The 24,425-nt window shown below is 64.7% G+C and overlaps 3 protein-coding genes across 7 annotated transcripts; all 3 read right to left on the bottom strand.

Moving 5' to 3' along the window:
- Nucleotides 1-7: 7 nt before the first annotated feature.
- PDLIM7 (PDZ and LIM domain 7) lies at nt 8-13,553 on the bottom strand. Of its 5 annotated transcripts, XM_075715053.1 has the most exons (13): nt 13,449-13,553; nt 9,738-9,889; nt 9,387-9,417; nt 8,561-8,670; nt 6,895-7,049; nt 6,483-6,519; nt 3,987-4,033; nt 2,873-2,891; nt 2,051-2,278; nt 1,793-1,973; nt 1,489-1,609; nt 887-1,002; nt 8-623 (listed from the first exon to the last, which is right to left on the bottom strand). In XM_075715053.1, exons 1-13 carry the CDS (start codon nt 13,551-13,553, stop codon nt 537-539), a joined length of 1,389 nt encoding a protein of 462 aa, XP_075571168.1. In that variant the 3' UTR covers nt 8-536. The 5 variants fall into 5 exon arrangements, with proteins under 5 accessions (XP_075571168.1, XP_075571171.1, XP_075571170.1 ...); XM_075715056.1 differs by lacking the exon at nt 8,561-8,670 and having other exon boundaries at nt 6,895-7,045; nt 9,381-9,417; XM_075715055.1 differs by lacking the exons at nt 2,873-2,891; nt 3,987-4,033; nt 6,483-6,519; nt 6,895-7,049; nt 8,561-8,670 and adding exons at nt 2,423-2,481; nt 5,052-5,088; nt 5,466-5,607; nt 7,681-7,701 and having other exon boundaries at nt 2,051-2,285.
- Nucleotides 13,554-15,223: 1,670 nt separating this feature from the next.
- On the bottom strand, nt 15,224-18,526 carry DOK3 (docking protein 3). Its single transcript, XM_075714962.1, has 5 exons — nt 18,206-18,526; nt 16,537-16,830; nt 16,304-16,397; nt 16,046-16,218; nt 15,224-15,958 (listed from the first exon to the last, which is right to left on the bottom strand). Exons 1-5 carry the CDS (start codon nt 18,524-18,526, stop codon nt 15,224-15,226), a joined length of 1,617 nt encoding a protein of 538 aa, XP_075571077.1.
- A 474-nt stretch (nt 18,527-19,000) lies between these two features.
- Nucleotides 19,001-24,386, bottom strand: DDX41 (DEAD-box helicase 41). Its single transcript, XM_075714959.1, has 17 exons — nt 24,362-24,386; nt 24,166-24,264; nt 23,909-24,068; nt 23,751-23,825; nt 23,339-23,399; nt 22,581-22,717; nt 22,247-22,319; nt 21,917-22,070; nt 21,667-21,803; nt 21,302-21,464; nt 21,070-21,201; nt 20,820-20,891; nt 20,428-20,524; nt 19,928-20,077; nt 19,703-19,774; nt 19,382-19,492; nt 19,001-19,137 (listed from the first exon to the last, which is right to left on the bottom strand). Exons 1-17 carry the CDS (start codon nt 24,383-24,385, stop codon nt 19,001-19,003), a joined length of 1,854 nt encoding a protein of 617 aa, XP_075571074.1. The 5' UTR covers nt 24,386.
- Nucleotides 24,387-24,425: the final 39 nt, after the last annotated feature.

Here is a 24,425-nt window from a genome sequence, read left to right as displayed (position 1 = left end):
GCAGTTTGCAGGGTGGCCGGGGGGTTGCCATGGGCAGGGACCTGGCAGGGGAGCAGGGCCCGGTCTCCAGCCCCATACATTAAGCACACAGCGGGGAAGGTGGGGGAGAGCTTGGCAGGAGGCTGGTCCTCACCCACTCAGGGACACGCTAGGAGCATCCCTGCCCTGGCACCGAGCTGCCAGGCAGTCAGGCCCCAGCCGAGCGAGGGAGCAGCCCTGCTGTGCTGGACCTTCCCTGACTCCAGCCTCTGCACGGCCGTGGCCACCATGCTGCTGTGGCTCAGGAGCAGGAGACCCATGCAGCCTCCCCTTCCTGGGGCTCCTAGGGACAGCCAGGGGGCAGAGAAGCCACCCAGCTATAAGGGGCTCCAGGCCCAGCACCACCTCCGGCTGGAGCTGGGCCAGGAGCTGCCAGGAAAGAGGTAGGTGCAAGGGGAAGGGGTGAGGGCCCAGCCTGGCTCCCTGGGGGCAGCAGGGGAGGGGAGAGGAGCATGCAGGGCCAGGGGCACGCGTGGGCACAGCTGAACTCCCTCCCCTCACACGTGGGAGAAAGCATGGCTCTTGCAGAGCGGCTTGTCCTTCTTGGAGTAGAATGTCTTCCCTTCCAGGTTGGTCTGGCAGATCTGGGGAGGAGATCAGGTCAGGTCAGGGGCGCTGAGCCAGCCCCTGGGTCCCCCCCTACAACCCAGGGCTCAGCACCAGCATTGCACAGATGCCAGGAACCAGCAGGCTCAGAGCAGGGTCCCAAGCCACCAGTGCAGAACAAAGTGGGGAAAACCTTGTGGCAGCAGGGACCTTACACTGCTGGTGTACCCCATGCAGGGCACAACTGCCAGGGAGAGCCACGGCCCCCACCAGCAGCCGGGGAGGGAGGCACATGGCTCACCGCACAGACGAAGCAAGTGTCGTGCCAGCTGAACCCCAGCGCCTCCAGGAACCGGTCCCCAGCATCAATCTTGAAGTCGCAGCCGCGGCACTTGGTGCCAAACATCTTCTCATAGTCTGCGAGGAGAGGCAGAGCCCAGGTCAGCGTTCCCTGGCACTGCAGCCCCTCGTCCCAGGGGAGCAGGGCTGCAGCACAGCCGTGATCCCACAGGCACAGCCTGGGGACAACTCGCTGCCAGCCCCGGGGGGACGAAGCCCAAGACACCCAGGCGAGATGCCTGTGCCGTGCAGGGTGGCCCCAGCCACCACCGGGCTGCAGGGAGGAGGCAAACCTCATCTCCCAGGATGCAGCACTCGCCTTTGATGTACATCCTCCGTCATTGCCATGGCAACATGGGAGTGATGGCATTACCCAGCAGCCGGGGAGGACCGGGATGGAGGACTCAGGGCCGCAGGAGATGGGTCCCTGCCTTCCCCAGGGCCTGGGGAGAGCCCCGCAGCACAGGACAGTTCACCCCCCACCCCCGTGGGCAGGTGCTGAGCCCTGACAGTGCCCGGTGCCCCAGGGCCATGCGGGGTGGCACGTGGGGTCCCTGGTCCTACCTCTCTCACAGTAGGGCTGTCCCTCCTCCATGTAGAAGGCACGGTTGCGGATGGGAGTTTTGCAGGCAGCACAGGTGAAGCACTGCACATGCCAAGTCATCTTCAGCGCGTGCATGACCTCCTGGAGGGGAACTGCTGTCAGCCGGGGGCAGGACCTCCCTGCACCACAGAGGACCCCCCCCAGGACAGAAAGGGACAAAGGATCCCCGGGGATGGGATCAGGACAGGAAGGAACAGAGCTGAGAACCCACAGGTGAGCAGGGAGCAGGGACAGGAGGTGTGGGGCAGGCTGAGGGACACTCACCCCGGTGATCTTCTTCTTGCACTTGGCGCAGCTGGGCGCATAGCGCGTGTCATAGCATTTGGGGCAGAAGATGGAGCCTTTCTCCTCAAAGAAGCCACCCTCATCCAGCACCTTCCTGCACTGGCAGCAGGTGAACTCCTCGGGGTGGTAATAATGTCCCAGTGCCACCAGATAGCGTCCCCTGCAGCGGGACAGAGCCATGTCAGCCACGACGGGGCCCAGGACGCTGGCATGGCGGCAGTGGTGGCCAGGGCTCACCTGATGACCTTGTTGCACTTGTAGCAGAGGGGCGTGCGGCCGGGTCCCTCGGGGGCCTGCTGCGCCGCCTGCACGATGGAGCTGCGGTTCTGCATGGGGGTCGGCGTGGCCGGCTGGCTGTGCTTGCTCACCACTGTGCTTGTCTTGTCTGGGGCGTAGCGCTCAGCAAACGAGGGGTCCACAGCCCAGGGCGGGCGGCTGGTAGGACTGGGGGTGGCGGCAGGGGTCCTGGGGGCTGCACGCACACACAAGTCTCCAGGATGGTGCTCCTGATCCCTCAGCAGCCCCCTCCCAGCGCCCGTGGCTGGGCAAGCAGCATCCCCTGGCACCCCCGCCCTTCTCCCCCGAGCCCAGAGGAAATGTTTTGCTCACCCATTCCTGGCTCCGTCTTCATTGCTGCTCCCGGGGACGGGTCCAGCACGGAGACCTGGCTACAGAACCAGCAGTTAATCCAGCCTGCCCCGCTCGCCCCCTCTGCCCAGCAGGCCTGTGTGTGCAGGCAGGCCCCCCCCACCCCAACAAGCAGGCAGGAGCTGGCCAAGCCCCCGTGCCCAGCCAGTAGCTGGTTTGGTGATGGGGGTACCGAGCCAAGCGCCTTCAGCCCTGCAAAGACATAGCACCCCTGGGGTCTCTGGCAGCCATTGTAGTGGTGTGGGGAGCAGCGGGAGGGAGTGCAGGCCTGCTGGGGTCCCACACCCAGCTCTGGGCTGCTCCAGACTGACCAGGGACCCCGGGGACCACACAGACCCCAGCTGCCGGCTCACACACAAGTCACCCCCAGCCTCATTTGGGGTGCAGAGTGGCTTGGACCCGACCCGGCGCGGGGAGCCCCAGGGTTCAGCTCCGGCAGAGCTGGGGACAGGCAGGGCTCTGCCATCCCTGCCGGCTAGGCAGGGCCAGGCTGGTCCTGGGAGGGGCAAGGCCTGTGCCCCCCGGCCGGCTGCCAGCACTGGCCTTGGGAGCAGGCAGGGCAAGCCAGGGCCAGAGAGGTACGGCTGACCCGAGAGAGGGGACAGGGACAGAGGGAGAGCCAGTGGCTCTGTGCCTCTCCAGGGCAAGGGCAAGAAGGAGACGGCTACAAAACCAGGAGCATTTATTTTCGGCAGAGCAAACTGGGCAGAGCTGGGACCCAACAGTCACGGCACCAGGGCAGGAGGCATCGCGAAGAGGCGTAGGCAAAAAAAGGGGCACCGTGCACCATCCCTGCCTGGCTGCACGGGGCAAGTAAGGTGAACCCCCAGCCCCAGCTCACTTCCCTGCCCCCACGCAGGGAGAAGCTGGCAACACTCACCCAGCTCTGCCCGGCCATCCCCCAGCCCCATGCTAGGCTTGTGGGACACCGTCCAGGCGCTGCCCAAACATCACAACACCTCCAGCAAGGTTTTGCCAGTGTCACCAACCACCCCCGACCCGCTATGTCTGGGACACCATGGTGCAGCTCAGCATCCCCAGCTCGGTGCCAGCAATGCCCAGTGGGTTCTGCCCAAGACGTGCAGCCCCATGGCTCCTGCTGCTGCCCTGGCACATGCTCCCCTTACCTGGGCTTTTTAACAAACACATCACCATGATCCTCCACTGAGCGCAGCAGGAGAGAAAGGAGACAGAGTCAGCCTGCGGCAACCAAGGCCCACGGACAGCAGGAAGGGAAAGGCAGGAAAACCGATCTCTCCTCCCACCACCCTCCTGCCCCAACACACAGCCCTGCCCGGCCACAGCTCAGCGGCACCACCACGAGCCCATGCACAGACCTGGGCAGCTCCCACTGGCTCACACCCCAGAGGGACTCCAGAGGGGCCACAGGGGGCCAAAACCGATGCCCCGGTGCCACGATGCACCACGGCCTTTGGCTCCAGTTGCCCCGGCAAAGCCAGGCACCCCTGGGCAGCCAGGCAGTGCCAGGCCCTGTGGGAACTTACTGCCGTCTGTGCCCATCAGCCGGGCCAGTTTGCGGAAGGAGCGGGACTGGGAGGTCCCGGTGTGGGGCTGCCAGTCCTCAGCGTCCTCTATCAGCCGCAACTTCCCGGGTTCGCACACGATGGTGCTGGGGGGCTCCATCGGCTGTGGGGGCTGCCTGCGAGTGACAGAGGGCAGGCGCTCAGCTGGCAGCAAGCATGAACCCTGCTTTGGCATGGGGAACTGCTCCCAAAGGTGCCCTCACAAACGCTGACCCCCTCACTGGACCCCAGCACTCACTGCTGCTCCCCCACGCCCCAGCTCGACCCGGGCATCGGAAAAAACGGCGGCACAACACCCAGCGGCTGACCCACGGCTCAGTGCGTCCTTCCTGTACATATCCCCAGCCCCAGAGGCACAGGCCCCACGAAGATGCTGGCAGCGTTCACTCCAGACCAGCCTTGCAGCCACCCCGCAGCCCCACAGGACACCACACCCCAGGTCCAGGCACTGCCCAGCACCTCCCAACACCCCCAGTACACCATGCTGCAGTTTGGCCTCCTCAGCTTAGTGCCAGCAGTGCCCAGCGGGTCCTGCCTGGCACAGGGACATCCCCCTGTAATGACACCCTTGTCGGGGACAGCCTGGTGACGGTCAGAGCAGTGCCCAAGCGCTGGCAGTGCCCGTCATGGGGCGAGCGCAGGGCAGGCTCTGCAGCTCGGCCAACAGCTCGGCTCTGGGGAGGTAGAGAGGACAGAGGAGGAGAGGAGAGAAGAAATAACAAAAGGGCAAAGATCTCCTCCGGAGTCACTGCAAGCAGCGAGGGTAAACCAGCTGGTGACACTCACCCAGCTCTGCCCAGCTACCCGGCAGCCCCACGCCAGGCTCAGGGGACACCGTGCCCAGGTCCAGGCGCTGCCCAGCACCTACCAACACCCCTACACCAGGTTTTCCCAGTGCCATCAGCCTCCTCCAGTCCCCATATGCCTGAGAGGCTAAGGTGCAGCTCGGCATCCCCAGCTCAGCGCCAGCAGTGCCCAGTGTCCTGCCCGGCACATGCAGCCCTGTATACAGCTCCTGCTGCTGCCTTGGCACATGCTCCCCTTACCTGGGCTTTTTAACAAGCTCATCCTCACGATCCTCCACTGAGCGCAGCAGGAGAGAAAGGAGGAGACAGAGTCAGCCTGCGGCAACCGAGGCCCACAGACAGCAGGAAGGGAAAGGCAGGAAAGGGAAGGGAAAGCAAGGAAAACCGACCTCTCCTCCCACCACCCTCCTGCCCCAACGCACAGCCCTGCCCGGCCACGGGGCAGAGCATGGCCCCAGCCCAGTAGCACCACCACGAGCCCACGCACAGACCCGGGCAGCTCCCAACTGCTCAGCCTCCATCAAGGGTTGACTTGGGGCCAAAATTAAGCCCCTGCTGCCACATCACCCCACAGCCTTTGTCTGGCTCCAGTTGCCCTGGCAAAGCCAGGCACCCCTGGGCAGCCAGGCAGTGCCAGGCCCTGTGGGAACTTACTGCCGTCTGTGCCCGTCAGCCGGGCCAGTTTGCGGAAGGAGCGGGACTGGGTGGTCCCAGTGCGGGGCTGCCAGTCCTCAGCGTCCTCTATCAGCCGCAACTTCACAGGGTCGCACATGGGGGTGCTGGGGGGCTCCAGCGGCTGTGGGGGCTGCCTGCGAGTGACAGAGGGCAGGTGCTCAGCTAGCACCATGCACGTACCCTGCTCGGCACCACAGCATGGGGCAGCGCTCCCAAAGGTGCCCTCGCACACGCAGACCCCCTTACCAGATCCCGGCACTCACCGCTGCTCCCCGGTGCCCCAGCTAGACCCGTGGGCATCCCTGTGGCATCAGAAAAACGGCGGCACAACAGTCAGTGTTTGACCCATGGCTCAGTGCATCCCTCCTGTATGCACACCCAGCCCCACGGAGTAGCCAGCAGCATTCACTCCAGACCAGCCTCCCAGCCACCCCCCAGCCCCATGGAAAAGCCGGCGACACTCACCCACTCTGCCCGGCCACAGCACAGCCCCACGCCAGGCTCACAGGACACCGTGCCCCAGGTCCAGGCACTGCCCAGCACCTCCCAACACCCCCAGCAAGGTGTTGCCAGTGCCACCAGCCTCCTCCAGATCCCATTTGCTCAAGAAGCAACGGTGCAGCTCAGCCTCCCCAGCTCCGTGCCAGCAGTGCCCAGCGGGTCCTGCCTGGCACACCCAGCACAGGGACACCCCATTTGGGGACAGCCTGCCTGGCAGGTGGGTGCCCGGGCAGGACCCTCCCGAGGTGACGGTCAGAGCAGTGGCTGAGTGCTGGCAGTGCCCATCATGGGTCGAGCGCAGGGTGGGCTCTGCAGCTCGGCCAACAGCTCAGTTCTGGGGAGAGGAGACAGGACAGAGAGGGAAGAGGAGGAGGGAGAAGAAATAACAATAGGGCAATGAGCTTCCCTGGAGTCACTGCAAGCAGTGAGTGCAAACCAGCCCTCGGTGGGCACCCCCATGGCTCCTGCTGCTGCCCTGGCACATGCTCCCCTTACCTGGGCTTTTTAACAAGCTCATCCTCACGATCCTCCACTGAGCGCAGCAGGAGAAAAAGGAGGAGACAGAGTCAGCCTGCGGCAACCGAGGCCCACAGACAGCAGGAAGGGAAAGGCAGGAAAGGGAAGGGAAAGCAAGGAAAACCGACCTCTCCTCCCACCACCCTCCTGCCCCAACGCACAGCCCTGCCCGGCCACGGGGCAGAGCACGGCCCCAGCCCAGTGGCACCACCACGAGCCCACGCACAGACCCAGGCAGCTCCCACTGGCTCACACCCCAGAGGGGCCACAGGGGGCCAAAACCGATGCCCCGGTGCCACGATGCACCACGGCCTTTGTCTGGCTCCAGTTGCCCTGGCAAAGCCAGGCACCCCTGGGCAGCCAGGCAGTGCCGGGCCCTGTGGGAACTTACTGCCGTCTGTGCCCGTCAGCCGGGCCAGTTTGCGGAAGGAGCGGGACTGGGTGGTCCCAGTGCGGGGCTGCCAGTCCTCAGCGTTCTCTATCAGCCGCAACTTCACAGGGTCGCACACGGGGGTGCTGGGGGGCTCCAGCGGCTGTGGGGGCTGCCTGCGAGTGACAGTGTCATCTGTCAAATCTGACAGATCCGCATGGCATCACCTCCCTGGGACTGCCCCACCCGTCCCCCAGCACAGAACCACAGCACGCCAGTACCTGAGACGCCGAATGCTGCCTTACTCCCCACACCCCCTACTCCTCCTCCATATAGGAAGGACCCATTAAGGGCTGACTCCGGACTGACCACCATTCCTGGCAGCCTGAGACTGGCCCCAAGGGCCAGGAGGGGAAAGAACAAGGCAAGAATAAGCCAAGGTCAAAAAAATTACCAGCAGGGCAGCTGCACGAGAGCCCAGTGAACACCTACAGTGCCCATGGCAGTGCCGCCCACCTGCCTGGCCCGGAGCAGGGTGCCGGCACAGCCCCGCAGCCCTCACCCAGCTGAGCCGCATCCTGGGGAGGAGGGCAGGTACCACGTGTGAGGACACTCAGGGCCTCAGCAGCCGGCAGAGACAGGCAGCGCTTGCCCTTCAGGCTAGGGACAGCTCGCTGCAAGGAGCAACCCCCCCCCCCCGGCAGAGCAGCGCGTGCTGCCTGTCCCAGGCTGGCCCGCCCCAGAGAACAGGGCACTAGCAGGGAAGAGGCATGCAGGGAGGATAGAGAGAGCAGGCAAAAGGCTTACTGACTTGTCAAGGCTCAGCACCTGTAGGGGAGAGGGAAAGAGAAAGGGAAGAGAGAAACAAAGAAAAAGGAAGGTGAAATTAGACCTGCAGCACCTGAGAAGTTTCCAGAGCTCACCTATAGCCTACACCAGTCCCCCTACCCCCAAGAATCATGCCCAGCTCGCCCAGGGCTGGGAGCACACTGGGAGGCAGGGACAGACGCCAAGAGACCAGACCGTTCCTCCCTCAGCCCCCCAGAACAGGCCTGGGTGCCCAGGGCAGCCAGGGCCACATCACCCCCCCATCCATTGCCCAGCGTCAGGGTGCCACGGCAGCTCTCAGCACAAGGGGCAGGGACCGGCAGCTGCCAGATACGTGGCAGCCGGGTGGGCAGCCTGCAGAGGTGGGAGCTTCTTCCCTGCGAGCGGGGTGAGGACGGCACCACGCAGAGCTCAAGGGCTTCACTTTGGTCAGCCCATCCAGGCAGCCGGGGGACCGGCAGGACATCCCCGGGCAGGCGCTGGCTGGTGGCCACGATGCAGCCACCGCTTCCCTGCCACCGCAGACGCCAGTGAGTGTCCTGCTACGGCTGCCGCGCCGTGCCCTGCAGGACTCCCCACGGGCTGACACGTCCCCGAGCGAGGGATCGGTATGTGCATGGCTGTGTGTTCCCACGCATGACAGTCCTGTTGTGCCACCTCAGCACCAGCCATCAGGGGAGCCCGGCACGGGCACTGTCGCCCGCTCCCACCCATGGGTGCCTGGCATGCAAGGCACAGCAGGGCCAGGCAGCGGGCTCCCCCCGATCTTCGGGGAGCAGGATGGACAGCAACATACCCATTGTGCTGGGGGGTGCAGGCGGGCACCAGGGGCACGTACGTCACGGGTTTCGTCACCAGCCCGGGCCGTGGGTTCGGAGGCGAGCCGGCCCCGAAGGGCCGAGCTGTTTTGTTGAGGGCGGTGCTGGGAGCGAAGTTATATTTCAGGGGTTCAGAGCAGGGGAGTGAGTCCTGAGCGAGACAAAACACACAGACACGGGCTCACACGTCAAGCAGCATGCAAGGGGCAGCCCCGGGCCAGGCAGCGCAGCAGGCAGGCAGCCAGGTAGGAAAGCTGGACAGCATGTGCACCTCAGATACCAGGCTCTGCCAGGCTGGCACCTCTCTCCACAGGGCACCCAGCCCAGTGACAACCGGTCACAAGCCTGGCCCAAGGGTCACTGGAGGATTAGTAAGTGCCCCAGACGCTCGCTGCTGCCCACAGCGGGACAGTGCATGCATGCACACTGATCGCAACCGTCCCGCAGCACAAAGCTGAAGGCATGCAGGTGGCTTCCATCCAGGAGCCGCTGGTCACCGGCCCCAGCCCTGCCTCCCCGTGCCAGGGCACTCCCCAGCACTAGCAAACATGGGGCCCCAAGGCCATGCTGTGGCTGCCCGGCCTCCTCCCCTGTGTCGGCCCCTCTGCACCCCTGCCCACACCCGGCACCAGAGGGGGCACAGGTCCCAGGCGCCCGCTGGGCAGAGCCTGCTCTCTTCGATCCCCTGTGGTGACAGGGATCAGAGCTGCTCCTCCAGTGAGGAGCTTTCCAGCCCTCCAAACACACCCAAACCCGCAGAAGCCTGTGGGCCCCAGGAGCAAAGTCCATTTGTCCATCTACGCTCAGGGATTCCCCTCCCTTGAGATGAGGCTGAGCTGCCACTGCAGCACCAGGAGCGACACGTACCTTCTGTGGCTTCCCCACGTGGTTCTGGGCTCTGCAAGAGAGGAGACAGCCGGGCAGGTGCTGGAGTCAGCCCAGCCACCGCCGGGACACCAGTACCCCAGGGATGCAGCACCCACCCAAGGGAAGCCACGGCCAGCTGGCACTGCCCCGTGGCTCGCAGGTGAGGGCTGGCCACCAGGCTAGCCTCATCCAGCCAAGTAGAGCCCTCGGATCCAGCCAGGGGCTGCCAGGCTCTGAGCAAGGAGCAGCGATGCCGGGAGATGGCAAGGCTGGGAGATGGCACTGGGCAGAGGGCTCTGTCTCTGCTCCGGCCACACCAGACCCCAGGTTTGCAGGACCCACGAATCCTACCTGCTGAGGGTGAGGCAAAGCCTGTCCCCGCAGGCACGGATCCTGTTCTGGGCCTCGATGTGCGTCATGGAGCTGGTGCTCTCCCCGTCGATGTACAGCACCCAGTCGCCCACTCCCACGCCAGCCTGGGCTGCCTTCCCGCCTGGCGTCAGCTGCGGGACAGACAGAGTCACGGAGAGCCAGGCCAGCTGAGCAGCAACGCAGGAGCGGAGGGACACCCTCGTCCCCACGAGGGCAGGGGTCTGCCGGGGCCCAGGCTCCCTCGTGCAGGGCCCAGCCCGGCACAGGACACCATCCAGACCTGACCCAGGGGGAGGAAGGGACCACCGGATCACCCCCTGTTTCCCAGCATATTAGCCCAGAGCAGCCTCTTCTCCTCCGCAGCAGTGGGGGGCTCAGCACTACCCCAGGGTGCTGCCTATCCCCTGCCCTCTGGCACGACTGGGGTCTGTGCCAGCACCCCGGGGCCCCATCCCCATGACGCCAAATGGCGGAGGCGGCGCTGGCTCAGCCTCGGCAGGAGGCCCAGCCGCCCCTCGGAGCCATCCCCACGGTCCCAGAGTGGGAAGAGAGCGCAGTGAGTCAGGGCCCGCCAGGCAGCCCATGTCTCACTGCGAACCACAGGCATTTCCAGCCTTTCGCCTGGGGGCGAGCAGGGGGACAAGGGAGGCACCCCCCGGGTGCTCCCCCCAGCCACCCCTGCTCCCATCCCGTTCCCCTCCTGGTGCCGGCAGGCACAGACGTTACCTCATCCCTGCAGAGGAGCAGGAGCCACCCTGGGGCAGGGAGACACCCGCCCCCACCCACGCTGCTCCCCCAGCCCTCGCCCCGCCGGGGCAGCCAGGAGCACAGCCATGGGTTCCCCTGCCTGGCCACAGTGCCGGGGATGCGCCTTGCCCCTGGCATGGCTCTACGGCACGGCTCTACGTCAGCCCTGTGCCGGGAAGCAGAGGCTGCCCTCCCCTCCCATGGGGGATGCACAGCCAAAGGCGAGCAGGGCCCCGAGCACTGCACACAGCTCCCAGGCACTGACTGACTGACAGACTGACAGACAGACAGACGTGGGCAGGCTGCAGCCATTCCTGCTCCTCCAGCACGGAAGAACTCGAGGCGCTTGGACCTGGACCAAGTATTTCCTCAAGTCCTGTTCGACATGAACATAAAAGGAGTGAGCCAGATTCCCAGCGCCGTCAGAGGGCTGAAAAATCCCTGCCGCCGAGCCCCGGCCCCTCCTCGCTTGTGTGCAGGGCCCGGCTCGCCCCAGAGCCGCGCTCCCCTTCCCCACGCCAGCACCGGCCCTCCACATGAGGCCAAACCCCACACCCAGGCTGGATGCAGCCCGGCTCCACCTGCATCCTGCTGCCGTCCCCGGCAGCACATGGGTACCCCCTCCGGTGCCCCTATGCCGCCCAGCATCTGCTCCTCCCGCCTGGCACAGGAGGGTGCCCTGGGCGGCAAGTGGTGCTGGCCAGCTCCTGGCCACACTGCTGCAAGCCCCGGCTTGCTGCCCTGGAGGGCTGGGGAAGGCGCAGGGCGGCTGCGTGGGTTTGGAGGCAGGAGTGGGAGCTGGGAGAGGTTTTCACATGGCCGCCCGGAAAGGGGAGAGCACAGGAGGCTGCGTCATGCAGCCGCTCCCAGCCCGGCCAGCACCGCTGCGCTCCCCTTCCCCCCCCCGCACCGGCACGCCAGGAAACCCCTTCGGCAGGTGCCAGCTCAGCCAGGAGCCGCAGCAGTGCCAGCCCTCCCGGCCCCGCTAACCAGGGCTTCCTTCCTCCCCTCTCCACCCAGCCAGTCCTTTGTTCCTCATGCCTCCGCCACCGCACCCAGCTCGGGCACCCTGGACAGAGTCTCACCCAGCACGGAGGGGAGTGGGGCGCCTGCACAAGGGCTGAGGCAGCATCCCCCAGTGCCCTCCTGCCTGCAGCACCGAGGGTCTCTCCTCTTCCCCAGTCAGCAGATGCAGAGATGTGCCACACAGCATCCAGCTCCCCAGGTGCCAGCCCTTATCCTGGCTCCACCACAAGCAGCTCAGGATCACGGTCTCGCAGCCTGCCTAGCCAAGGTGTCAGGACCCCCCAGTAGAGCCCCTTGCCACGAGAGGCACGCCTGCCTAGGACCACGGGGGCACCTCTTTTGTGTGACCACCAAGCTGAAGCAGACTCACAGCTCACCCAGTAGCGTCACAGTGATGGACGCAGCCGAGAGCCAAAGCACACACCGGTGCTGCTTTCCCTCTGTGCTCCCTGGCTCCGCAGAGCAGGGCCCCACTGCAGCCCTCAAAGCCGGGGCAGGACACCTCCCTCCAGCCCACCCTGCCAGCAGCACCCTGGCTCAAGGCAAGCAGTGGCCAAGGACAGCAGCATGCTCCAGGCAGGAGCTTTAGGGCTGGGGATGCCTCCGGGGTGCAGAGCAGCGCAGGGTCACCCCTTTGCATCAGACAGGGCCCACCAGAGCCCTGTCTCACCAGAGAGCCACCCGAAGCTGGCTACATCCCCTGGGAATGTCCTCACCGCTCCTGCCTGCCCTGCCCAGGACAGCAGCGTTGCCCAAGCCCTGAGGGCACAGCGGGGCTGTTGCTTCACGAGGCCCCTGCCCCGGCCCTGGGAGGCTCCTCCATCCGACCAGACCCTTTGTTAAGCGCTGGCTCACAGCCAAGAGAAACATTTTTTAGAGAATAAACTTGCTGAAGCCGTCTCTGTGTGCTCAGCAGAGATCGGCAGGCCCCGGGGCAGCGGCGCCGGCAACTCCAGCCTCACATAGTGCCCTCGGGGTCTGTGCTCCGTGCTGGGGTGCTGCAGAGACCCATGCCCTCTGGGACCGGCACACGGTGCTGGGCTCGTGCCGGGGGCAGGCCCCCACACAGTGCTCGGTGCTATGAGCAAAGCTGGCCTTTGAGAAGCAGCCTCCGTGCCAGCTGCCCAAGCATCAGCGGCATGGGCAATGCAGTCGCATTCCAAGGCTTATAAGGCAATTGTGTGGCCGGAGCTGCGGCCAGCACCCACCCAGGGGACTGGGCCGCCTGGGGACAGGGACCTGCATGCACCCAGGGGCCAGACCTGGCCTGGGCAAGCATCGCATCGGGAGCAGCTCGCACCAGTTGCCTCAGCCACATGCAGAGCTGGCAACACAACAGCTCTTGCTCGTGCTGGAGAAACAGACTGGTTTTGTGGAGGAAGCCACGTCCCAGTGCAGGCAGCAGTATGGGCAGCAGCATGGGCAGCAGCACAGGTCTCTTCCCCTCCCTGGCTGTTCGCGGGCCAGCTCGGGTGTGGAGCTGAGAGCCGTGCAGCAGGAGGGAGGGTGGAAGGGCACAAGCTGGGTCCCAGGATGCTGAGCCCGGTGTCATGGTGCAGACCGGGAAGCCAGCCCCACAGTCTGGAGACTGTGAGAGTGGCTCCCCTCCCCCTGCAGTGGGCACGCTCCGGAAGGGGCCTCCCCTGCCCCCCCCAACAGCCAGAATGACTCTGCAGAGGCTGTACAGCATTTCTCGTCTGCAATCCTCTGCCCGGAACACCCCCATGATGGACTGCAGCTGATAAGGCTCTGAGGAGGCTACGCAGAGCCAGGCAGGGCAGGACGCAACACTCTTAGGGTCCTGGATCATCCACATCCCCCATACGGCTCTGCCTCAGCCACCTGGATGCAGCCGCCACGGCTCCCACCCACAGAGGCAGGGGAAGGATGAGGGTTGCTGGTCTCGGCTTCTCTTACCCTGGAGATGGAGAGTGGCATGCTGAAATCCTTCCCTCCCTGCAGCCTGAAGCCCCAGGGTGCCGGCCCATTCAGCATCACCTTGTAGGACTCCATGTCGCCCATCTCTGCAAGGGAAGAAGGTGTGATCCTGGCATTAGGGCACATGGGAACGACGCAGGGAGAGCAGGCGAGGAGGGGGCCTGGCGCCTGCCAGGATGGGGCAGGAGGAGACAGGACACATTTCCAGCAGCAACTCCACCCTGACCATCCTACACTGTGGTTAGAGACGCACCCCAAATCTATCAGCATCTCCTCTGGCAGCGTCAGAGCTGAGGGGCCCAGGCTAACGCTGACTAGTGTCAGGGAGCCAGGTACAGCCCCACTGCCACCCACAGCGGAGCGCCTGCGGGCTCTGCTCTCCCTCTCCCAAACGTGGGACATGCTCTCCCTTGCAGCACCCCAGAAACTCATGCTGCTAAAAGCCGAGACCGTTTCAGAAGGAAAGATGGGAACCAGAAGCGTTTTTGCCAGGTGAATTAGCAGCAGCAGCGCGATGCCACCCAAGGTGCCTGGCAGAGCAGCCAGGCTGGCGCTCCAGCAGCCGGCTGAACAGATGCTACCTGGGAGCGAGCCCATCTCCGCACACAGAGCCGGGGCTTCGGCAGGGAGGGAATCCCGGCGCTCCCCTGCCTGCCAGGGCCGCGCTGACAGCTGTCAGCCGGCCAAGGCTTCGGGCAGATGGACCAGCCCCAGCCTCCCAGCCACCCCTCACCTGGAAGGAGCCACCAGGCCCCTACGAAGCCACCCAGGACCTTCCTCCTGCCGCTGCCAGGCGGGGGACAGGGCCGGCTCCGGGGACCCGGGGCCCTCCCCACCCCTCCAGGGGACGGCAGGCTCCCAGCTGGGAGGCGGTGGAGGCTGCAGGGCCGGGGGCCAGCGTGCCCCCGCTCCCCCGGGCCGGTGCGGGCTATATAAGGCGTGTAAGACGACACCAGCCCGCTCCCCGCTCGGGAGGGTCGGGGAAGGCTGCGTGTCAGGCATTCCCGGCGCCCGGCAGCCGCGCAAGCCCCAGCGAGGCGGCGGGACCGGGGCGGCCCGGAGCGGGAGGCAGTCTCCCCCCCCCCCGCCCCGCGGGCTGGGGGTCCCCGGCAGCCCCGGGCTGCTGAGCCCTCCTGCTCCTGAGGGAGCAGGCCCTGGGCTGCCTGCCCCATGGGCCCCGCTCCCCATCCTGCCCCACGGGCACCCCCAGGCCCCCCTCTCCACCCCGCCCCGCGCAGCCTCCCTTCCCCGGGCTCGGGGACCCCAGCCCTGCCCCACACGGGCCCTGCCCGCCCCCGACCAACCGCCTTCCCTCAGACCCAGACCCAGGCCCCGGCCCTACCCTCCCCGTGCCCCCATCCCGCCTGCAGAGGAAGGGGACCCCGGCCCGGCCCCCCCCGCACTCACTCACCGCGGCCGGCCGGGCCCCCGGCGGAGCGGGGCCGAGCGAGCGGCGCCGCAGCGGGGGACGGAGCGGTGCGGGCGGACGCGGGACTCGAACCCGGGCACCGCCCCCGCCCGGCCCGGCCTTATATAGGATCAAGGGGGGCGGAGCCGGCGGACGACTCGGCCAATCACCGCGTGCGCCCGCCTGCCGGGGCGGGCACGGCGGCGCCCCCTGGCGGGCAGGCGCGGGCTACCCCCGCCCGACCCCGGGACCGACCCCCGCCCGCCCCCGTAGCGCCGGCAGACCCCAGTCCGGCCCAGGCTGTTTATTCACCGCACCGCACCACCGAACGGCGTCTGGTCCGGGCTCAAGCCCAGTCCCGCGGGCCGGGGGTCTCCCGGCTGAGCAGCCGCACCAGCTTGGCCCGGAGGTTGCTCTGGGGCTTGTGCCCGGGGCGCCCCGGCGGCGCCTCCTGCGCCCCATGGCCCCAGCGCTGCTCGGGGGGCTGGGGGCTGCCCCGCGGCATCTGGGCCAGAGTGGCCCGGTTGTCATAAAGCGGGCCCACCTCGCTGCTGTGGCCCTCGGGGGCCTGCCGGCACCCCAGCTCCCACTGCCCTCCCTCCTCTTCCTCCTCTGCCCCGGCAGGACCCAACTCCGAGGTGAAGATGTTCTCGTAGAGATGCTCGGGGGGCAGCTTCCCTGCGGCCCAGGGCTCACTGGGCCCCGGCCGCCCTGGCCCGAAGAGGGGCCGCTGGCCCCGGGCAATGGAGGCATAGATGATGGGGCCTGTGGCTTCCAGCTCCGGCGGCGGGTAGCGGAGAAGGCTGGCAGGGAGGTGGGAGGCAGGCTGTGCCCCCCCCAGGGGTGGGCTGGGCTGGGGCTCCTCGGCCCCAGGGTTCCAGGGCTGGGGCTCAAGGCCCTGTGCGGAGAGCTGGGGGTCCGGGGCACAGAAGAGCCGGGGGTCGGGGGCATCCTTGCCCTGCTGCTGGCAGGCGATGGCGGCGGCCACAGCCCGGCAGAGCTCCGGGGCCCGCGGGGTGCTGAAGGTGAAGGTGCCCTCACCGGAGTCGCTGCGGCGGCCGGCCTCGAAGGAGAAGATGGTCTGTGGGGCCAGAGGGCAGGGTGAGAGGCTGCCACCCGCCCTGGGCAGTGGGCAGCCAGCAGCCCTTGGGAGGGGGGAGGCACACACCTGATCCTGGCCAAACTTGCGGAGGAAGGGGTAGGGCCAGGTGAGCAGGGGCTGGCGGGACTGCGGGTCCTTCAGCGTCAGGCTCTGGGGAAGGGCTGAGAGCAGGTAGTGCCCGTTCAGGCCACAGCGGGTGGCTGCATCTGTCCGGACCACCAGCACCAGGAATTCGGTCACTACGAGAGCAGAGCGAGGTGGGGATCAGCACCAAGGCGCCAAGCCAGAGCCCACCCCGGCCCCATCTGCCACCCCTGCACGTACGGTCCTGCCAGGAGGAGTAGAGGCAGTTCTCCTCCATGGGGACAGCGGGGCTGGGCTGGGTCCTGGCACTGCTCTGCGCCGTCTCCTTTACACCCTGAAACAGAGGGATGTGAGCCAGCCCCTGGACTGGGGGAGCACAAGCGCCCCTGCCTGCCCACGCACCCCAGAGCACCCTGGCTCACCCGAGCCAGGAGCAGCAAGAGGGGTCCCGGTTCTGCTGGACCCCACGGTACCTGGAAGGCCAGCTGGCAGAGCTGGGCAATCCACTCATCCCGCTGCTCAGCTGCCAGCACGTAGCTCTTTTCCGTGGTGGTGAGGTAGAAGGCGGCGGTGGCTTTGGGGCAGCTCTCGGTGCCTGCTGGGCCCACGGAGACACAGTCTGAGAGGCGGATCACCCGGCGGGCACACCGCCGCAGGGAGGTCTTGTCCAGCACCGTGCCGTCATCCCGCACGTCAAACTTCTCCATGCGGGCCACGCCAGAGGGGCTGGCGGCAAAGAGCTGGGCTCGCATCTTCCTCCAGGACCTCTGCAGCATGAGAAGGGCACAGGCAGGGAAAAAAGAAAAAAGGGTCAGCAAAGAGCTTCCTGCTGTGTCCTTGCAGCGTTGCCCTCCATTCGGGGCCAGCAGTGCTTGGGAAGAGCCGTGCGGGGCAGGAGGGGTCACAGGGGGTCCCTGCCCAGACCCGCCGGGTGCTGCAGGAGGGCACGGAGAGCCGGGGCCAGCACAGACTGCCAGGGCTGCGGGGCAGGGCAGTCCCAAAGCTGGGTCGAGCTTGCCCTGAGCTCAGCACGGCTCGCTGGGTGAGTCACGCTCGCTCCCGGCTCACCAAGCACCAGGTCCTGCTCTTTGTTCCCCGCTGCAAGTGCCGGCCTGCCACTGCTGCAGCTGAGCTCTCGAGCTGTTCTCAGGACAGACCCTGATGCAAATTAAAGCCATTTTGAGCTGCTGAAGCTCCTGCTGGCAGCCTCACATCTGCCAAGCACGGCCAGGCCCTGCAGCTTGCAGCCCACTTCCTCCCAGGGGAGACTCTGTGGCACCAGCACCTTCCCAGCCTGTCATGGGATAGAGGAGGCGCGTGCCCCCACGCACCTCAAAGGCACAGCAAAGCCTCCACCCTGCAGAAACCAGATGCAACCCAAAATACCCACCGCCACCGGCCTGCCTGCCTCCTACGCAGCAGGGTACCAGCCCGGTGCACACGGGGCCTGCCCGCTTCAGTTCCAGGACTCATCTCTTGCTCAGCAGGGAGGTTGGAGCGTGATTGCAGCCTCGCACATCCACCGAGCCCCCCACGGGGGCACAGCCGCCCGGCCATGGCAGAGGGGATGCCGCCAAGGCAAGGCCAGCACACCAGTCCTTCACCAACACCCACCTCACAGCTCCCTAGAGCTGGCTCAACCCTGCAGGGACTCCCACCATGTCACCCATACCGTGCCCAGAGGGCTGCAACACTCGGTGCCCACCCCGAGGGCCCAGGGCAGCAGGCTGAGCTGTGAGGGGTACCCCACGGATGGCACTGGCACCCCAGGGCCAGGCTCACGGAGGGCTGGGTGCAGAGCCATGTCCCACGCGCTGCCCCAGTGCCCTGCTCCCACACACACGCTGGAGCTGCGCCTCATTAACACGCGTTTATTGTTTCATTGCGAATCGCGCAGTGACCAAGCGAGAAGAGGGACCCCGCATGCAGGGGCGAGCCTGAGCAGGTGCCTGCACGGATGAGTCCCCTCGGCTGCAGGGAGAGCCCCGCTCCCAGGGCTGCGGAACCCAGGGCCCCCCCCGGGCAGCTCCGAGGGGTCTGGCTCCGGTTCCCCCTTCCCAGGCTGCTGAGGGCCCAGCCCCAGGGCAGGCATCAAGACAGATTGGGGCAAACCCTGTACCCAGCCTCAAATCCACCCTTTACCTTTCCAAATTTGCAGTGCTGCACATAGAGGATCCCATCCTTCACCGGTTTCTCCATGGGCCCAGCACCACCCTGGCAGCCAGCGCAAGAATCGGGGACTCGGGCTACCAGCAGCAGAGAAAACGTGACTGCTGCACCCGAAGCAACTACATGAGGCAGACTTCCTTCTCTTGGTGACTTCCCCTTTTTGGTGTGTGGGATGAAGGGGAGAGGCTGGGCCACAGGAGGTGTCTGTCCATCCGCCCTCCCCCTCGCAGAGGGGCAGTGGGGCAGAACACACGCAGGCAAAGCACAGGAAGCACCAAGGGGACCGCCTGACATGAGTGCGGCATGCTCTGCCTCGCCCCGGCTGCATCAGAGTGTGTTTGGAGGATACAGCTGAGGATGTACAAAACCAGGTAAGGTCCTGGAAGAATCGAGGGGCTTTGGAGAGGAGCGACGTAAGACCCTGGCCAGGCCACTGCAGGGGGCTGGCAGGGGCAGCAGGCAGCCAGCCACAGACCAGTCGCCCCACCTGGAGCTTCCTCCTCCCCTTGGGCACCGCTACCTGCTTGCCCAACGCGCCCCTGATGTAATGGGCTGTGGCAACACAGCTCCATATGTTTCCTCCAGGACAGGAGCTTCCATCAGGCTGAGCTGGCAACAGCCCCAGTGGCCAGATGCCTGGAAAAGGGGCCACAGCAGCGCAGGACAGGCCCACAGGCTTGGGAAAGGTGAGGGCAGCTGGGGCGCTGCCCCAGCTGAAAGGGAACCAAAGCCCGTGCAGGGGGAGCACTGGGCAGCATGCTCCCCGGGCTAGAAGTCCATAGAGCTGTGGGCCAGGTAGTCCTTGCGGCCGATGTTGCTGACTTGCTTGGTCTGCATCGCCTCCAGCTTGGGGCAGTCGGTGATGCGATGGCCCAGGCCGCCGCAGAAGGCGCAGCCCCGCTCACCTGCAACGAGAGGGATGAGGTCAGGGGGAGCTGCGCCATGCCAGGAGAGCAGCCCCCCCACCCCAGAAGCAGAGGGGCTACGCCAGCGCCTCCCCCCGCTGCTGCAGCACCAGGCTGCCCGCAGGGCCAGGCAAGGACAGCCCCGAGGCAGGCAGAACCACCCCGGGAGCTGGGGGTCCTGTCCGCAGCCCGGGTCTCTCAACAGCCCTGCGGGAGGTCCCTGTGCCAACCCGGGATTGCTCACCTCCGATGTCCAGCATGGTCTCGTCCCCGCAGTGCAGCACCTGGAGCACAGGCGGCACCTTCTGCTTCGCCTCCAGGAGCAGGGCCTTCAAGTCCATCAGCACCGACTCATCTGGGGGCAGAGACACAGATCAGACATGGCCCGAGCAGGGGTGGGGGACACTGCCTCACACCACCGTCTTCCCTCCACAGGCCATCATGACTCGTCCCTGCCTGCTCAGGAACACCGCCCTTGCCAAGGCAGAGGCAGCTCCGTCACCCAGCTGCTTCCTGCAGCCACAGCCCCCCCGCAGGCAGCCCCCAGCCCCGTGCTGCTTCTCACCGCAGGCCTTGTTGATGAAGGTGGTGGCAATGCCGGTGTTGCCCGAACGGCCTGTACGCCCGATACGGTGAACTGTGGAGAAAGAGACAGGATCAGGACCGGGTGAATGCAATGTGACAGACCATCCCTGCCCCCAGCCGCTGCAGAGACAAGCGCAGAGCCTTACTGGCCTCTGCACCCACCCCGTCATGCCCTCGTTGGTCCCCCACAGGGCCCAGTCCCCACCATAGTTCTCAATCTCCTCTGGCATGTCGTAGTTGATGACGTGCTGGATGGCTGGAAAGTCCAGGCCCTTAGAAGCGACATCAGTGGCAACCAGGACATCCTTCTTCCCATCTCGGAAGGCCTCGATGGCTTTTGTCCGTTCCTCTTGATCTGCAAAGGCCCAGCAGAGAAGATCGGCAAGGGCTGAGCTCCCAGTCCTACCTCTTGTGGCAACCACTATGGCCTCAGAGCCAAGCATCGCTCAGCCAGGGCTTCCCAAGTGAGAGAGCCTATGCAGCCTTTCCCCAAATAAAGGAGCAGAGGGACCTCTAGGTCCCATAGAGACCTGCCCTGTGTTTATGTCTGGAACATGGCATTCACTCCTGACACTGCCACAGCCCTTCCTCACACCATCACAAACTCCTGCACACTCGCACCTTCTGTGACCACGTACCACCCTGGCAGGAGCGGGATGAGGCAAGGCCACACCACGGCCCAGGCCTCCCAAAACCCTCACTGACCTTTCCCTCCATGGATGGCCACAGCTTCCACACCCTTGAGCAGCAGGTACTCATGGATCGCATCAACATCCGCCTTCTTCTCTGCAAAGATCAGCACCTGCGGCAGCACAGACAACATGGAGGAGCCACTTTTCGATGGGCTCGCACTGCTTGCACCAGCACAACACCCCAGGAAACCCATTCCCTCTCGCTGAGCAGAACATACAACAGCTCTGGGCCCGGGACCTGCTTGTACATGGAGCATGGCTCACTCATGCACCTACCCCACCATGGCAGAGCCCTGCGGCATCACAGCCACATCCCCATTACCAGCTCCACCCATGTGCCGGGGCTGCGGTGCACTCGCGCTGCCCCCAGCCATGCTGCCACAGCAGCCGGAGCTCACTACTCACGGGTGGTGGGGTCTTCTGCAGGCACTCAAGGAGGTAAACCATTTTGGCCTCCTCTTTCACGTACTCCACTTCCTAGGAACAAGCACAGAAATGAGTCAGGCAGGCAGAGAAACTGCCATTGCTTGGTATCCCTTAACATCTTGGGAAGGAGGGCCATGAACCCCAGCTCCCCGACAAGGGATGCATCAAGTGCCCTCATGAACGGTGCTGGCCTCCCACATAGGCATGGGTGAGCACCCAACTGCCTCACCTGCACAACGTCCAGGCTGGCAGCACCCGCTCGCCCAACGTTAATGGTGATGGGCTTCACCAGGGCACTCTTGGCAAAGTTCTGGATCTTCTTGGGCATTGTGGCACTGAAGAGGAGGGTCTGCCGCTGGCCCTGCGCAGGGAACACAGTGCAGGCAAGGATGTAGCACTCACCCAACCAGGTGGGCGTAGGGATGGAGCTTCAGGGTGCTCGTACCATGCCAGCTCAGTACCTTGAAGTAGGAGAAGATGGTACGGATGTCCCCCTCAAAGCCCATATCGATCATCCTGTCAGCCTCATCCAAGGCCAAGTAACGGCAGATGTCCAGGCTCACCATCTTCTTCTGCAGCAGGTCCATCAGGCGGCCGGGGGTTGCCACCATCATGTGTACACCGCTGTAGGATGAGAGAAGGCCACGGTCAGGCACGCAGATTCCTGCCCCACACAGCAACACACAGGGAAGGTAACAGCTCCTTGGCACATCACCTTCACCCCCACACCTTCCTGAAGCCATCCAGCCAGGGTGCCACCCCTTAGTCACCTGTCAGAAAACAGAGCACAGCTCCAGCCCCACAAACACCCTGCAGAAGGTCTTACTGTTTGATTGTCTCCATCTGCTCCTTGACAGACATGCCCCCGATGCAGAGGGCGCAGCGCAGCGGGGGCAGGCCATCCTCCTGCAGCAGGCGACAGTAGTACTCAATGATGCCATGGGTCTGCCGGGCCAGCTCCCGCTGCAGAGACAAAACTCACTCGTTCCTACAGTTCCATGCTGGGAGGATCTGGGATTCCCACTGAATATCAATCAAAGTTTCCTCCCGCACATCACCATGCCCCTGACGCTCACCGACGGACAGATGATGAGTCCATAGGGTCCCTCTCGCTTGGAAAATGGCAGCCTCTTCTCCTGCTCCAGGCAGAACATGATCACCGGAAGGGTAAACACCAAGGTCTTCCCAGAGCCAGTGAATGCAATGCCAATCATGTCCCTTCCTGAGAGGCTGGCAGAGAAACGTGGCCGATGGTGAGGAGGAGCATCACAGGATGGCTCAGACCTCCAGGGCTGAGCAAGGTGATGGGGCACATCTGTCACCAGGGAAGAGCACCCGGTACACACTGCTGGGTGGGCTGTAGGGAGCAACCGCTCCCCACTCTGGGATGGGGACAGAGCACTCACATCGTGGGGATGCCTTGGATCTGTATGGGTGTTGGCTGCTGGATTCCTTTTTTCTTCAGGCCCCTCAGGATAGCTGTCAGAGAAAAAGGGACATAAACATTCATGACCTGAACTCTTCTCTCTCTTTCTCTCCTACTCACATCCCACCAGCAGCTCTTCCACCAGTGACAAACACCCCTTGGGCCAGCAGCTAGACGACACAGCCCCTGCTGGGAATTCAAGCTGTGACCCCACTAACACTAAGCATTAAACACCCGACAGCTTCACTCGCTGACGTGCGTCTCCCAGGAGATTTTTTTTTTTCCCACCCTGCCAGGCCCCTCTCCCAGCCCACCTGCTGGGAACTTCATCTCCTTGAAGCTCTTGATAGGGGGCGGGATGCCTTCCCCCTCCACCAGGATGTGGTACTTCTTGCGCACGCGATCGTGCCGTGCCTCCGACATGCCCAGGATGTAACGAGGTGCTCTCCAGCTGCGAAGGCAACCGAGAAAAGTCATGGTGCAGAATGAGGCTGCGGCTCCAGAGGCAGCAGCCCCACGGAGACCCAGGGGAACTCCCTGTCAGGCTCCACTATCCCACCAGGGAAAACGGGTAATTCCAAGGGGCTTCATGGTGTGAGCACGGGAGCAGACCCACACTAGTTCTGTGTATTAAATGTTTCCCCAAAGTCTCAGTAACAAGTCCCAAACTAACAGCTGAGAACAGTCTATGGATGGTGGACAGAACATGCCAAAAATCTTTTGGACACATCTCGATCATCTCTCTGACACTGCCTCGAGCAGCACTGGCCCTATAGGCTCTCCCAGTCTCTTTCTCTAGCTTAGTCACCTCCAAGTTCTGAAGATCCACCTCAAGTCTTCAGTTTAACATAAACATATTCTAGAAAATCTTAACTGTATATAAAACAATGTTCAACATGACTCAACAGCCTTCAATCTTATGTACAGCAGTAAGAAGCCAGGCAGCGGAGCCAGAGAGAAGGCAGTGGCCACAGAGCAGTGCTCCTCCTGCGAGGCTGCACAGCTTCTAGTTCCCTTCAGCTGCGAGGAAGCAATGTGTTCAGGAAGACAACCTCTGTACTGTGAAACGTACCTGGTTTTAATCGGATCATCGTAGGTGATACCCTTTGCCATCTCCTTCACTGACATCAAAGCTGCAAGAACAAAGCCGATGAGATCAATGCAAGCTCTTCATCTCCAGATGCACTTAACCTCAGCAGAGAAGTCCTCAGGCAGTTTGGGAGACCATGCCTGGAGACAGAGGAGGAAAAGCAGCACCTCTGACAGCCCCTCTGGGTACAGGAACACCGAACACTGCAGCCTGCCGTGCCTAGGGGCCTGCCAAGCACCGTCTTGGCTAAGCCGGCAGCTGGATGCTGACTGAAGGATCCCATTGTGCTCTCCTATCCTGTCTTGGGTGCAAACATCCCTGAGTGTTGCAAGGCGGTTAATACCCCTACTACTGCCCTGACACCTCCGAGACACACAGAGCTCCCACCACTCACCTCGGCCCTCTGCCACGCTCTCCAGGATCTTCTCTTCCTCTTTTAGCTGCTTCTCCTTGGCTGACTCCTTCCGAGCTAGGGGGAGAGTCAGAGGAACAGTGAGGAGGTTTCAGTCCCTCCCGAAAGCCGCCTGGCCCTACCGCCAGCCGCTCTCCTACCTTCCGCCTTCTCTTTGAGGTGCTGGTGCTGGTCCAGGAGACTGATGTTGGACTGAGGCCCCAGCGGGATGTCATCCTCGTCACCCCGCTGCTCGCTCCCGCTGTCCCGCTGCTCCTCCTCCGACACCACCTTCCGCCGCATCTGCAGCAGCTTCTGCAGCTGGAAGGAAGCGGGCGGAGGCAAAGTGAGAGGCCCCGCGTCGGGAGGGACGTTCAGAGCCCTCCCCCGGCCGCGCCGGGCCCCGTTGCTCCGTTACCATCTGCTGCTTGCGCTGCTTGACGGGCACGTAGGGCACATAGTCGTCATCTTCCTCCCCGGACAAGTCGGACGTCTCCACCGCCTCCTCCCGCTGCCTCTGTGGGGAGACGCGAGCTGAGGCCGGCCCAGGGCGGTACCGGCCCCGCCCGACCGCCCAGGGCTGTCGGTACCGGCCAGGCTGGGCCCGGCCCTACCTTCCTGTCAGCTCCGGCCTCCATGGCGCCGTCTCCACACAACAGCCGCACTGCCCCGGATGTA

This window comes from Pelecanus crispus, chromosome 8, assembly GCF_030463565.1.
Source record: "Pelecanus crispus isolate bPelCri1 chromosome 8, bPelCri1.pri, whole genome shotgun sequence".
NCBI classification, from domain to species: domain Eukaryota; kingdom Metazoa; phylum Chordata; class Aves; order Pelecaniformes; family Pelecanidae; genus Pelecanus; species Pelecanus crispus.
This window is presented reverse-complemented; position numbering and strand designations above follow the sequence as displayed.

Coding starts and splice junctions, on each gene's coding strand:
- PDLIM7 (XM_075715053.1), bottom strand. CDS start 13,553: ATGGGCGACATGGAGTCCTACAAGGTGATGCTGAATGGGCCGGCACCC. Junction 9,890..13,448: donor TGCCACTCTCCATCTCCAGG/GTAAGAGAAGCC, acceptor TCTGTCCCGCAG/CTGACGCCAGGCGGGAAGGC. Junction 7,050..8,560: donor CCTCCGAACCCACGGCCCGG/GCTGGTGACGAA, acceptor TGTCACTCGCAG/GCAGCCCCCACAGCCGCTGG.
- DOK3 (XM_075714962.1), bottom strand. CDS start 18,526: ATGTCAGGCGGTCCCCTTGGTGCTTCCTGTGCTTTGCCTGCGTGTGTT. Junction 16,831..18,205: donor AGCACTGCAAATTTGGAAAG/GTAAAGGGTGGA, acceptor CTCATGCTGCAG/AGGTCCTGGAGGAAGATGCG. Junction 15,959..16,045: donor GCAAGTTTGGCCAGGATCAG/GTGTGTGCCTCC, acceptor CTGGCCCCACAG/ACCATCTTCTCCTTCGAGGC.
- DDX41 (XM_075714959.1), bottom strand. CDS start 24,385: ATGGAGGCCGGAGCTGACAGGAAG. Junction 24,265..24,361: donor AGGCCGGAGCTGACAGGAAG/GTAGGGCCGGGC, acceptor GTCTCCCCACAG/AGGCAGCGGGAGGAGGCGGT. Junction 22,071..22,246: donor ATCCAAGGCATCCCCACGAT/GTGAGTGCTCTG, acceptor TTTCTCTGCCAG/CCTCTCAGGAAGGGACATGA.